Source organism: Pituophis catenifer, unplaced genomic scaffold, assembly GCF_029215685.1.
Source record: "Pituophis catenifer annectens isolate HBS135680 unplaced genomic scaffold, rPitCat1.0.hap2 SCAF_8, whole genome shotgun sequence".
NCBI lineage: Eukaryota > Metazoa > Chordata > Lepidosauria > Squamata > Colubridae > Pituophis > Pituophis catenifer.
Genome location: NW_027256888.1, coordinates 30,616,239 through 30,629,352, shown reverse-complemented (window position 1 = coordinate 30,629,352; position 13,114 = coordinate 30,616,239). Strand labels below are relative to the sequence as shown.

General features: G+C 36.7%; 1 protein-coding gene across 1 annotated transcript; it reads left to right on the top strand.

The window, feature by feature from the left end:
- The first annotated feature begins 378 nt into the window (after window positions 1-378).
- On the top strand, window positions 379-8,690 carry MFAP3L (microfibril associated protein 3 like). The gene is made up of 2 exons (XM_070948834.1): window positions 379-661; window positions 7,843-8,690. Exons 1-2 carry the CDS (start codon window positions 379-381, stop codon window positions 8,688-8,690), a joined length of 1,131 nt encoding a protein of 376 aa, XP_070804935.1.
- Window positions 8,691-13,114: the final 4,424 nt, after the last annotated feature.

Sequence of the window (13,114 nt, the reverse complement as noted above, 5' to 3'; positions counted from 1 at the left end):
AAAAGAAACATTATTTCTGTTTTTTTTTTAATTAAAATCACTGATCTGAACAAAACAGTGTTTTTCTGTCATTGAAATTGTATCAAATACATAAAAAACAGAAAAAATATCAGGAGTTGTGATAACAGTAACATTGAAGTTAAACTTTTGAAACAATGAGTTCTGAGATAGATTATTAGTTTAAATCAAAATTGCTTTAACTATTTCTGCTACATCTATTTTTATTTTTATTTTTTGCTGTAATTTGTTTTATTTTGCAGATCTAGATTTTGTTTGCTTTTGAAATTTGATGGATCAAATTTGATGGGCTACTCCAGCCTGGTATATTTCCCAGTTCCAGGTCCACTAACTGTGATTGGCAGATATATTTGAAGACAGATGAACATGTTCAAGAGCCACCTTTTTTTGTACTACTGGACCATCTTTCATGTTTTCAATTTATTAGCAGTATGGACAACTGCTGAAGATGTCATTAACAGCACTTTAAATCACACAGACCTGCTGACAGGATTTATACCAATAGTAATCTCCAGAATTGACCATATTATAGTCAAGGAAGGTTATAGTGCATTGATTGACTGCAATGTTCAAGGTTATCCAGAACCAGTATACAAGTGGTACAACTCAAATGGCCATTTGGTGAAAGAAGATGGTGACAGAGGTACAGTTTTCAGATGTTTTTCTATGCAACCTATGCAAACATACTGTCTTCATGTTATATTGCCTTAAAAGCGCCAACTGTTGTAAATTTGTTTTTCTCTATTTACTCAAGATAAATGAGTAAATTGATTAAATAGTATTTACTCAAGGCAAATAAAGGCGAAGTATTAAATATACTTGATAGAAGGAGGCAACTACCAACTCTACCCAGCAGAAAGACTTAATCTGGGTATTTTAGAGAATGCTGATGGAGCTGGGAAGGTTGTCTCTATAACTACATTTAAGAGATTTACAGTATATGTCCATTAACCATTTATAGTCATAAATCATACATCTATATACCATGGGTGACTTATACCACACCACACTTGTGAACTCACTCAGACTAGATCCAGTCTTTAATCCCAATCATGTTGATTCTGGCTATTGCTGTTACTTTTCTTGTTTTTTTTTTGTTTTTTTTAATTTTGTGAAGTCATGATTAGTAACAGAGTTTAACTTCCTAATGCACACCACATATTCAGAAACATCATTTTTTTGTTAAGGGAAGAATTATAGCCATCTTACCCATTGCAGTGTTGAGCCTGATTGCTCTACCCATATTCCATTGCACTTGCTGTTTACATACTAAAAAAAAACCATGCAGGTGACATTAATTTAAAAAACTGCATGGAAATATTACAGTATCTGTGAATTATTTGTTTAGTAAATAATAATTACATTTATAGATAAAAGGCAGTGATGGTGAGAACATGATAAAAGTTTAGAGTGATTTTTATCCTTCGATTACAACTGATACTGAGATTCGGGTGAATTAAAAGCACTTATTTACAAATTATATATTAATGTATGGAACATGCTTGTTAAAAGATGGGATGATAGTCCAAAGATGGCTCTAGATATGCTAGTAAAAGATAAGTGTATTATTAACTGTTGCTAAGATGGCTGTATGCAAACTCAAAAACCGGAAACCAAATACCTATTGATGGGAAGAGGACATGTGGGAGAAAAACATTGTTGTAGATTCCTGCTCATGGACTCATGGGAAGGATGAATAGCACATTATTTGCTGTAACTGCTATATCCATTTCTTCAAAAGTCAAACAAGGAACTATCTGACATTTGGAAAATCAGATATTACAAAAAAGCATATGGGCTTTTGAGTGCTTTGCTTCAGCTGGAATGATACTGCTGGATTCTTCAGAACATTGATGATTGCAAATCTGCATAATTTGCTGGGAAATTTGCTTTAAACATCAGTATACGCCAAGTGGATGTAATGGTGGGAAATCATGTCTATCACAAGGCAATATGAATTGGAGATTATCTTTGGTTGTATGGATATGTATGGAGTGTCAGCGTTCTGAGTAACACATCCGCCAAAAGCAACTCCAAGGCAGGTAGATTCCTCAAAGAACAGGTTTATTGGATATATCATATCAGCACTGCTAGTGAAAACCAACTCTAAAACTTCCCACTGTTTTTTCCTTAATTAAAAGAGCAAATAATTCCCTCCCCAGATGTCCCCGGTCACATTGTCCAATCGAAGTATCTGGCAGGCTGCTTGGTCACTCCACTCATCCTTCAACTGCCAGCTGTTGGGATGACCTTGGTTCCCACAAGAAATTTTTTTGTTTTGCCTGGTAGCCAGTCTATCTACTCCCCCTCCCTTCCCCCTCTCAGAGTTTGTGGCAACTATAAGGCAGCAAAAGATGGCTTCAGCCAGGTTCGCTTCAGAGTTGACAGGGAGATTTTTTTTGTGCAAATGACAGCCCCCTACCGAAGCAAATGTTCTTTGCCCACTACCATTTCTCAGATTGGCAGAAAATTATTCCAGCATGCATTTAGCTGTCCTGAAAGCCATTTTCTGTTTAGCCTTTGTGGTATGTCTTCTGAGTCACATTCAATGATCATGCCCCAAATATGCAAGATACGTTAATTAAACCATTGTTTGATTTCCCCTGCCTTTGTTTCCCTTTCCCTGTCATCTGCCATGGGAAAACTTCTTCCATTCATGATCATAGAGAACAAAGTATGCTATACGTTGTCTATTGTGATGTGATGGAACCACTTAAATACCAGTTAAAAGAGTTCCCATTCCTCAGAATTCTGAACATAAAAGGACAGAAGTAGGAATGAAACTGATGGTTCCACCTTCTAATTTTCAAGGACTATTCTTGAAATGTTGGAAGCTGAAAACGTGTGTATGGAGCCAGTCGTTGAAACTGACCGATCTGATGTTTGTGAGGCGTGCAGAGTAGAGTTTTAAGAGGGAGGCCAGCAGGGAAGTGAATACTGCAGCTTTGTACCAGAGTAAGCAACATGAACATGGTTCCCAACAGGAGGGCCTTCTTTCCTTACTATTTTGCCATACATACAGAAGGGCCTTTTTCAAGTTATTTCTTCCCTTCCTTGAAATGTTTATCATGGCAAGGAGAAACCAAAGTTCCAAATTTCATCCAAGACTTTGAATGATAGTAAAACATTGATCAGCAGTTTAGTCTTTTTTTAATAAAGTTTTTTTATTTTTTAAGACAAACAAACATTCAGTACATCATTCATTTCTTCCATGTAACATTTCATTGTTATCTTCAAAAGTTTCTTCTCTTCTCTATCTCTTCTTGTCTTCAATCTCACCAAGTCCATTACAAAGGTTTTCCATTAATATAATATTCTAATTACAACAATTTTTTCTTCAATCTCTTTTAAAACTTATTTGTATCCCTTTTCTAACCAATAGTAAAATTTATTCCATATCTTAAAATATTCTGAATCTTCTCTTTCCTTTATCATCATAGTTAATCTATTCATTTCTGCACAGTCTAAATATTTTTTAATTACTTCTCCCTCCGATGGTATATTCTCTGCTTTCCAATTTTGTGCATAAACAATCCTTGCTGCTGTTTTTACATGTATAATGAAGTATATATGATCTTTACTAATTTTCTCTGGTAAGATACCCAATAGGAATAGTTCTGGTTTTAAGTCTATATGTTATTGGATCATTTCCTTCACCCATAACTTAATTTTATTCCAATAGTTTTTTGCTTCAGGGCATGTCCACCACATGTGGTAATATGAACCTGGTAACTGGTGACATTTCCAACATTTAGCTGATTTACCTTTAAACATTTTTTGTCAGTTTCTCAGGGGGCATATGTCATCTGTAAAACATTTTATATTGATTTTCCTTGTATGCAGTGGACATTGTTAATTTATAATTTCTTTCCCATAAATATTGCCATTTATCCAATTCAATTGAATATCCAAAATTTTTTGCCCAGGCTATCATTGTTTCTTTTACTTGTTCTTCCTCTAGTTCTATATTTAGTAAAAAAAATTGTAACATTTTAAAATTAATTTATCCTCTGTTCCCATGAGTATCTTATCAAGCTCAGTCTTCTCTAAGAAAAACCTGTAGTTTAACAATTTTTTCATATCTAGTTTGTATTTGCATATACATATATCAATCCATTTCAATTCCTTGTTCTTCCAGTTCTTGTTTCCCTTTCAATTCCGCCTTATCTGTTAACAAATCTTTATATCTAACAATATTTCCAAAATTAAAAAAGTTTGGGTGAACATGTCACCTTCATAGCCAATCCCTGATTATTTCTTCATTTCAGTTCAACCCCTTCCCCTGCCTGGGGAGATGCAAAACATGGTTCCCAACAGGAGGGCCTTCTTTCCTTACTATTTTGCCATACATACAGAAGGGCCTTTTTCAAGCTATTTCTTCCCTTCCTTGAAATGTTTATCAAGGCAAGGAGAAACCAAAGTTGCCATCCAAGACTTTGAATGATAGTAAAACATTGATCAGCAGTTCAGTCTTGTTTTGACAAGGGAATTGGCATTCTTTTTCAAAATTCCAGTTCTGATACACTAAACCAAACTAAAACCAAGCTGAAGAGTCAAGCTAGTGAGCTGCATGTCTTCAAACTCAGGGTCGCAAAGTTTTGAGAAAACCAGTTTTCCTGTGTACAGAGTTGTGCCCCTGTCTCTAATGGCTGTTCTGCAGGCTTCAGGGAACTGCAGGTATGAGAGCAATTGTCATCTGTATCCAGTATTTCTTCAGCAAACAAAAGAGCCAGACCCTAGAGAAGAGCTGCTATCAGAACTGTGACCCAATACAAAACTGAATGGACCAATAGTGAGATAATCCCCTGGATACTCCAAGCATTAGAAATATAATTCTGAAGTTTACTTGTATCAGAAAGCTGTGACAATCAAAATAGACAATAGGGGTTTAGGCAACCAAGTAATCTGACCTGTTATACTAGAAGGGAATCTCTTGCTTAAACATTAAACAGCTCATTCCTCATAACTCTTCCGTCTTGTTATGCCTGTATCGTACCAAAATAAATTTAAGCATCTTCTGAAATATATGTGCAATAAAATACTGATTTAATTGGACAAGTCCAGAAATACATCAAAGTCCTTTTTTACCTGCCCTTAATTTATAGGAACAGATTACTTTTTTGCTTATATACAAATCATTTACAGTCTCTTGCCTACACAAAAGTAACCATAAGATTTCCTTGGGATTAAATTACTTTAAAATCATTGGCAATGTGTGCAAGATAATCACAGAATGATTTAAGGCAGTGGTTCTCAACCTTCCTAATGCCGCGACCCTTTAATACAGTTCCTCATGCTGTGGTGACCCCCAAGTAGGGGTGGGTTCTAAATTTTTTTACTACTGGTTCTGTGGGCGTGGCTTATTTTGTGGGCGTGTCTTGGAGACTTGTGACTGGGTGGGTGTGGCTAGCTGGTCATGTGACCGGATGGCCATGGCTATGTGTATAGGGACTACTCAGAGGGCTGAAAAAAGTCATTTCTGACAGGTCCTCGCACTTTTGACTGGTCCTCACACTTATGACCATCCTCACATTTATGCCCGTGCAGCATTCTTAACAACTGTGTCACTCATTTCACAACTGCTTCTCTTCACCATGGTGACAAGATAGGGCAAAAATGTAAAATGTGAGACAGTCGTAAGTTCGAGGACTGGTCAAAAGTACGAGGACCAGTCAAAAATAACTTTTTCAGCCCTCTGAGTAGTCCATATGCACAAAAGGACTACCCAGAGGGCTGAAAAAAGTGATTTCTGACAGGTCCTCGCACTTTTGACCGGTCTTCGCACTTATGACTGGTCATCATTTATGCCCATTGTAGCATTCTTAACAACCATGTCACTCATTTCACAACTGCTTCTCTTCACCATGGTGACAAGATAGGGCAAAAATGTAAAATGTGAGGACAGTCGTAAGTTCGAGGACTGGTCAAAAGTGCGAGGACCAGTCAGAAATAACTTTTTCAGCCCTCTGAGTAGTCCATATGCATTAAAGGATACAGCAATAGAGAGGGATGAAGGAAGGGAAGGGAAATTAGAGTAGGAGGGAGGGTAAGAGAGGGAGGAAGAGAGGAGGAGAAGGAGAAAGGAAGAGGAAGTAGGGAGGAGAAGAAGAGGGGGAGGAAGAGAAAGTAAGAAGGAAAGAAAAGAGAGAGGTGGTAGGTTTGAGGAGAAAGATTGCTGTACAATAAAAAAGATGAAAGGGAAGAAAGCCAACCCCAAACAAATACAAAGATATTAAGATAAAGAATGAATTGTTAAACTTTAAAGAATAAAAGAGAACAAATATGAATAAATAACAATAATTAGAAACACACATACAAACATACAATGTATTTTCTTTGAACAGAGTATTTGGCCGGTTCACAAATTTAAAGTGTTTAGTCATTTCAATTAAATTTACAATTTCTATATTTCCTTTTTGCCATATTTATTCCTCATCTATTTTTGTAAAAAACCAATATTACCCTTCATCCTCATCTCTAATCTTAATCAAATTCAATTTTTCCCTTCTATTCTATATTATACCCCTTCCCATTGTCACCTATTTTTATATCCATCCTCACATTGGTTAATTATGTAATATTACAGTTGTTTAATATAAATTCAACATTTTAATATAAATCAATTAGTTATATAACTACCTTTTTGTATATTAATCAATATGAACATGAATATTCCAATTATTTCCATGCAATCCAATTTCTTACAAATCAATTAATTATATTTACCAATAATAATAAACCAAATAATTTCCCCCATATATTCCTCCAAGCCACAACTTAACCATTTCTGCTTTCAGAAATATACAATTAATAGTATCTCAATTATTACAATAGAGCTTTTTTTCTTTTGTGTTTTAAAATCTTGAACTCTCCTCTTTTTCCCTAAATTTCCCATTGTTTGCACCTACCTTTTTTGGTGAGGAAAAAGAAAAGAAACCTGCCTGCCTAATTTTCCAACTTGCAGCAACAGCAAAGCAGTTTCAGTTTCGTTTTTCAGCATAGCTAGGGAAAAAAAAACTTGCTCCAGCACTCTTTGCAAACAAGCAGCCGACCCCTGAGCAAAACAGCTGAGAGCAAATCAGCTGAGAGTCTGGAGCTGATCTAATCAAGGGCTAATTAGCCTATGCTGAAGCTCCGCGGGCCAATAAAATTACAAAAAAACACCAGACCGTTCGTTAAATTGCTGGCTCGCCCGCCCTTTGCCCACCACTATTTATTGGCAATAAATAGTGGTGCAGAGGGGTGGGGCAAGCCAGCAATTTAACAAACGGTTCCAGCAGAATCCCACCACTGGCTATAGGGCAGCCCTTTGAAGCCCCGCGGCAAGAATTTAAACAGCTTTTTTTTCCTCTAGCCATCAGCTGGGACTCAGGAGGCAGCAATAGATTGGGAGTGGGCGGGGTAAACGAATGGCCGGCGATCCAACAGAGCAGAGAGTGAGGGTGAGTGAAGGTGTGGGAGGGGGGCGAGAGAGGGCTTTGGCGACCCCTGTGAAATGGCCGTTCGACCCCCAAAGGGGTTGCGACCCCCAGGTTGAGAACCGCTGATTTAAGGGATAATTTTGCTTGAGAATATACACAGTTTTACAACCTAGCAATATCATGGTACATTCTATGGCATTCTTGGACAAGCAGTTTGGGGTATTTACTAGACCTAATTAATGGCCAAGACTTCAAGTTTCTTAGCAGCAGTTATTTTAGAATATTGTAAATGCATTATAAGATGTCTTTGAAACAGTTATTTGAATGTATTGTGATATTTCCTAAATGATGATGAGAAGAAAAAATAGATACATTTTACTAATTAATTCTGGCTTCTTTCCAGCAGGAAAATGGATTCTCAATAGCGGGCAACTAAATATTACCAGTGTGTCATTTGAAGATCGAGGAAAATACACATGTGTTGCTTCTAACATCTATGGCAAAGTGAATAATACTGTCACCCTGAGGGTTGTATTTATCGCTGGAGACATGGGGATCTACTACATGATTGTATGTCTTGTAGCATTTACTGTTGTTTTGATCTTAAATATTACTAGATTATGCATGATGAGTAGCCACTTGAAAAAGACTGAGAAAGCAATCAATGATTTTTTTCGGACAGAAGGAGCTGAAAAGCTGCAAAAAGCTTTTGAGATTGCTAAGCGCATCCCAATAATCACCTCAGCAAAAACTCTTGAGCTTGCCAAAGTAACCCAGTTTAAGACAATGGAGTTTGCCCGCTACATTGAGGAACTAGCTAGAAGTGTTCCCCTACCACCTCTTATAATGAATTGTAGGACTATCATGGAAGAAATCATGGAAGTAGTCAGATTAGAGGAACAAGGCCATAAATTTGTAAGGCAATCAGCCGTGGGGCAAGGGATCACGGACCCTGATGAAATGTACATGATTTCCAGTCCCCTAAAGCGTAGTGACTCTCTTGCTGCTGATTCAGATGCATCTTCTTTGCATGAACCACCACTCAAGATTGCTATAAAAGTCTCAGTTCACCAGTTAACTAAGAAGGACTGTATGGATCACCTCACACAGGATAGTATATCTTTAGAAATGAAAGAAGAGAAAGAAATTGCTCAGGTACAGATGCAACCTAGTGACCTGGTCTTGGACCCTTCAACTGAATTCAGCTCAACTGAGACAATTGTGGGAAGCGGCAAGGACACCCATAAATAAATGGGTTTATATATGAAACTCATTTATGATCATTTATCAGCAAATGTATACTGATCAAAATAGTGATAAAATGAGGTGGCAGAGTTGATAAGCCTTATCTGAACACCATAATTGCAAAAACAACTATATGGATTTCTTGATACATTCTTCCTCATTATATACTGTGCAGTATATTTAGCTGAAACACATGATATAATTTCTATGACACTAATATTTACTCTTTTTGATCCAGGGAAATTTTAATTGACATTATTTTAGCTCACAAAACACCTCAAGATAATGGATTAGGATTCTGCTGCTTGCAAGAATATCTAGAAATTGTGTTTACCACTTAGAAATAAGATCTTAAAATTCTCAACTCAGAACATTCCATTTCAGAGCACAGCTATTGAAGTCAGGGAAGTTCTTGGTAAGGTCTGTTTTAGCAAGATGCTATAATACTTAATGCTATATTACATAAACAAAAAAAATCTCCTGTATTTTTCATTTTGTTCTATCAATTACTCCTTTGTGTACTTTTGTAAATTCAAATATTGTACATGAAGAACATTTTTGAAGCCAAACTAAACTGTGTAGGAACTATTGTCCTACATTTATTTCATCTGATAGTTTATATTTAAAACAGTATATCTTTGGGTTTTTTAAATTTAATAGAAGAAAGTAATGATTTTCTTCACAAACTGGATTATTGGCTACTTTCTTTCGCAAGACAATATCTGGTCTCTAGGCAGAAAGTCTCGAGATAGCTACCCATTATCCCAATTACAAGCACAAAATGGGAGTCATCAGAACTCTACATCACTGAGCTGAAGGCCTGCCTACCAGCAAAGATAGGAAAGAAAAAGAATTAAAACACATCAAGGAAGCCCTCACAACATGTGGCTATCCCAAGTGGGCCTTCATCATATCTCAAAAAAAGATCCTACAGGAGCTCCTCCATAACAGACAATGAAGAGAACAGTAAACAAAACATTGTCATTCCATATATTACAGAAATATCGGAAAAGCTTAGGAGGATCTTCAGCCAACACAACATACATGTACACTTCAAACACAAAAATACACTAAGGCTGAACCTTGTTCATCCCAAGGATAAAACACCCAGACACAAACTGAGCAATGTGATATATGCAGTACAATGTAGTGAGCCATGTGCAGATCTGTACACTTCATAAACACATGACACAACATAGGAGAACAAACCCATCAGGACAGGATTCAGCAGTCCATCTGCATTTAAAAAACAAAAGCCACTCTTTTAAAGACAGCAAAGTCCACATTTCGGACAGAGAGGGCCTCTGGTTTGAAAGAGGGGTATGTCAAAATTGAACATAGGATCCATTCCCTACCATCCACTCAGAACTGAAGAAGCTTCTTGGTTGAGAAATGAAACATCTTCAAAGAAAAACCAGAAAGTCCAGTTGCCTCTTGAAAAAGCACCTTTTGGACAACCATGGCCTGGGTGACTGAGGATCTCCATAGACATTTAGTTCAAATTGCATTAAGCAAGCAGAATTATTCTTCAGAATATCCATGTCATATCATGACGATATGCAAAAGAGGAATCTGATCCTTATGCATCAGAGATATTTTTTATAGCTGTAAACTAGACCAAGCAATCACAAGGAGTCTACGGTGGTTCAAAGAGGCATGCATGAGTGCGGACACACATACACAGCTTCTGTAGTGCATCACATTACACTTTATCTATACTCCTCTCTTCATGTGGCATACCAAATAAGGGGAACTCTGACCATGTTTGCATTTTATCACCCTAATCTTTGCAGGAATCTCATTTCAACATAATGTGACTTTGTATTGCTACTATGATTATGAGGATAGAATATGCAATGTATAGCTATAGGAACAATTTGCTTCTGTGTGTTTTCAAGAATAAGAAATTGGAGATCTGCATAAAAAGCTGCCCTGAATGATGGCTGCCAAGTAGGAATATCTGCATCAGATGAAATAACTTCACTGCATGAATAGATATGAACAAGTTACAGCTTCAGTTATCCAGCAAATAACTATGGGATGACAGTGATTGGGTTTGTGCCTTGTTATAATATATAATTTAGATTCAGAAGTTTGCTAAGATACGGGCAGGCAACTTAGTGCTGCAGTAATAAGCAATAATTGCTAGCGTACAGGGAGACATCTCATTAAAACTCCACCAGGTATTATTTCCCAGGCACCCTCACAAAGCAGGTTTTCTGACAGCAATATATATAGCAATTCAATTATTAATAGGCTTTACTATGAGGTTATGTAACCATGTTTGTGATTCTTAAATGTTCATGTTTTTGTTGTGGTTGAAGGAATTACTCTCCCTTCCTTTAAAAACAGAAGCATGCCCTGGCTGGATTAAACCAAAGGCCACAAAATTCTTGCAGTAGCCCATTCAATGACACGGTAAAGTCCATTAGTAGGACAGGTGTCCAGACTTCTTCTCTACTCTTTTACCTTACCATCTGGTATTTAGAGTGCCTTGGTGCTTCAGAATCTAGACCGCCATATGGTACACTTATTCTGAAAAAGAGCAGGTGATAACAGTGACTCTGAATTTAACTAATCCTATTAGATTAGAATTTACTTCATTTATATAGGCAGTCATTATCAAAAGTGAATCAATAGTTTGTGTTATGTGAGGAAATATTTGCTCTGTTCTGAATTTCCTACATTGAGTTCCAGTATTGTGATGGTGGGTCTTCTCCAAATCTCTGCGGTTTCTATTCATTTGTTTTTCCCATTAACTAAAAACATATTCTTATAATTTCCTCGTTTCTACCCATTTTTGTTGTAAATCATTTAAGATTGACTAAATATAAGGGGACACAAGGTGGAAAAGCTAAGACTTACTCTCTTTTTTTGGCCTGTTCTTAAGAATTCTTACCTGAAAGACCCACATTTCTTGAAAATCATACAAAAAAATAAGTAATTATCAGGTATGAATGAACAAATCAAACAAATAACTAGCTTTTGAAAAATAAGGAATCAGAATAGGAATATTCTTTATTGGCGTGTGTGATTGTGTGACACAAGGAATTTGCCTCCAGTGCATAAGTTCTCAGTGTACATACAACCAAGTGGTAATCATAGATTATAAATTATAAGATACAAACAAGTGATAAATCATAATATACCAATAGGAGAGGGTAGTAGGAAAGATGAGAAGGATAATAGCAGTACAGCCGTACTACATGGGTAAATATATTTAGACATAAGGCAGTGCTATAGAAATTGGTTGTTTAGCAGAGTGATGGCATGGGAGCAGTGGTGAAATCTAAAATTTGTTACTACCAGTTCTGTGGGCGTGGCTTGGTGGTGGTGGGTAATGTGACTGGGTGGGCGTGGTCAATTTTTTTTTTAACTTTTAAAACCATTTTTTCTACAACCTCTTTGGGAAGAGGTTGTAAAAAAATGCTTTCAAAAGGCTCTTGACGATCCAAGCTGAGTTGCCTGATCGTCAGAGGCATTTAAAAGAAAAAAAGGGTTTTTTTCTTTTAAAAGCCTTTGACGATCCCAGCTGAGCCGCGCGATCATCAGAGGCTTTTTTTTTTTTTTACTTTTAAAAGCATTTTTTCGGCCGAAGAGGTTGTAGAAAAAATGCTTTTAAAAGTAAAAAAGAAGCCTCTGATGATTGTGTGGCTCAGCTGGGCATGGGGGCGGCAGGGATTTTTGCTACCGGTTTTCCGAACCACCCGCCTCCATCACTACCAGATCAGGCATTCAGTCCGAACCGGGAGCATTTCACCCCTGCATGGGAGGGGGGAAACTGTCTCTGTGTCTAGTTGTTTTGGCATTCAATGCCCTATAGCGGTGTCCTGAGGGGACACAAATTGAAACAGTTTATGTCCAGGATGTGAGGGCTCTGTAGATATTTTCTCAGCCCTCTTTCTGACAGTATACAGGTCCTCAATTGAAGGCATGCTGGTAAATTTTTTACCATGTAAATTTTTAGATATCTATTCCTATTCTTCCGGAGTATAAAAAATTAAAAGAGATAGATTAAAGATATATTTAAAAAGAACCTTTTCACTTAACATCCACTATTGTTACCTATTTATTTATTGTTACTCCAATAAATAAATACAAAACAAGTAAATCTAATACACACTGCATGAGGAAGGTCTCTGTTGATTTAGAAACACTATACTAACTGAAAAAAGGCAAGGATATTTCCCAGGTAATTAAAATTAGTTGACTGCAAAAAAGAGAGCTAAGCATTGGGAGTGGTGGGTGTCACCTTGATATAATTCATTGATGTTCTCATGCATACATCATTTTAGCTTTATCTTCTGCAGTATTACATTTCTTCACCAACTTCAAGTCTGTTTTTGCACTGAATTTAATGAAATTTACTTTTTGTAGAAGAGTTTACTTATGTATCATCTCTTCAAATCCTGAACTCATGTCAGTGGACA

Bases quoted from the DNA above. Each gene is read 5' to 3' on its own strand.
- MFAP3L (XM_070948834.1), top strand. From the start codon at position 379: ATGAACATGTTCAAGAGCCACCTTTTTTTGTACTACTGGACCATCTTT. The intron at 662-7,842 runs GTACAGTTTTCA...GCTTCTTTCCAG, and splicing joins GAAAGAAGATGGTGACAGAG to CAGGAAAATGGATTCTCAAT.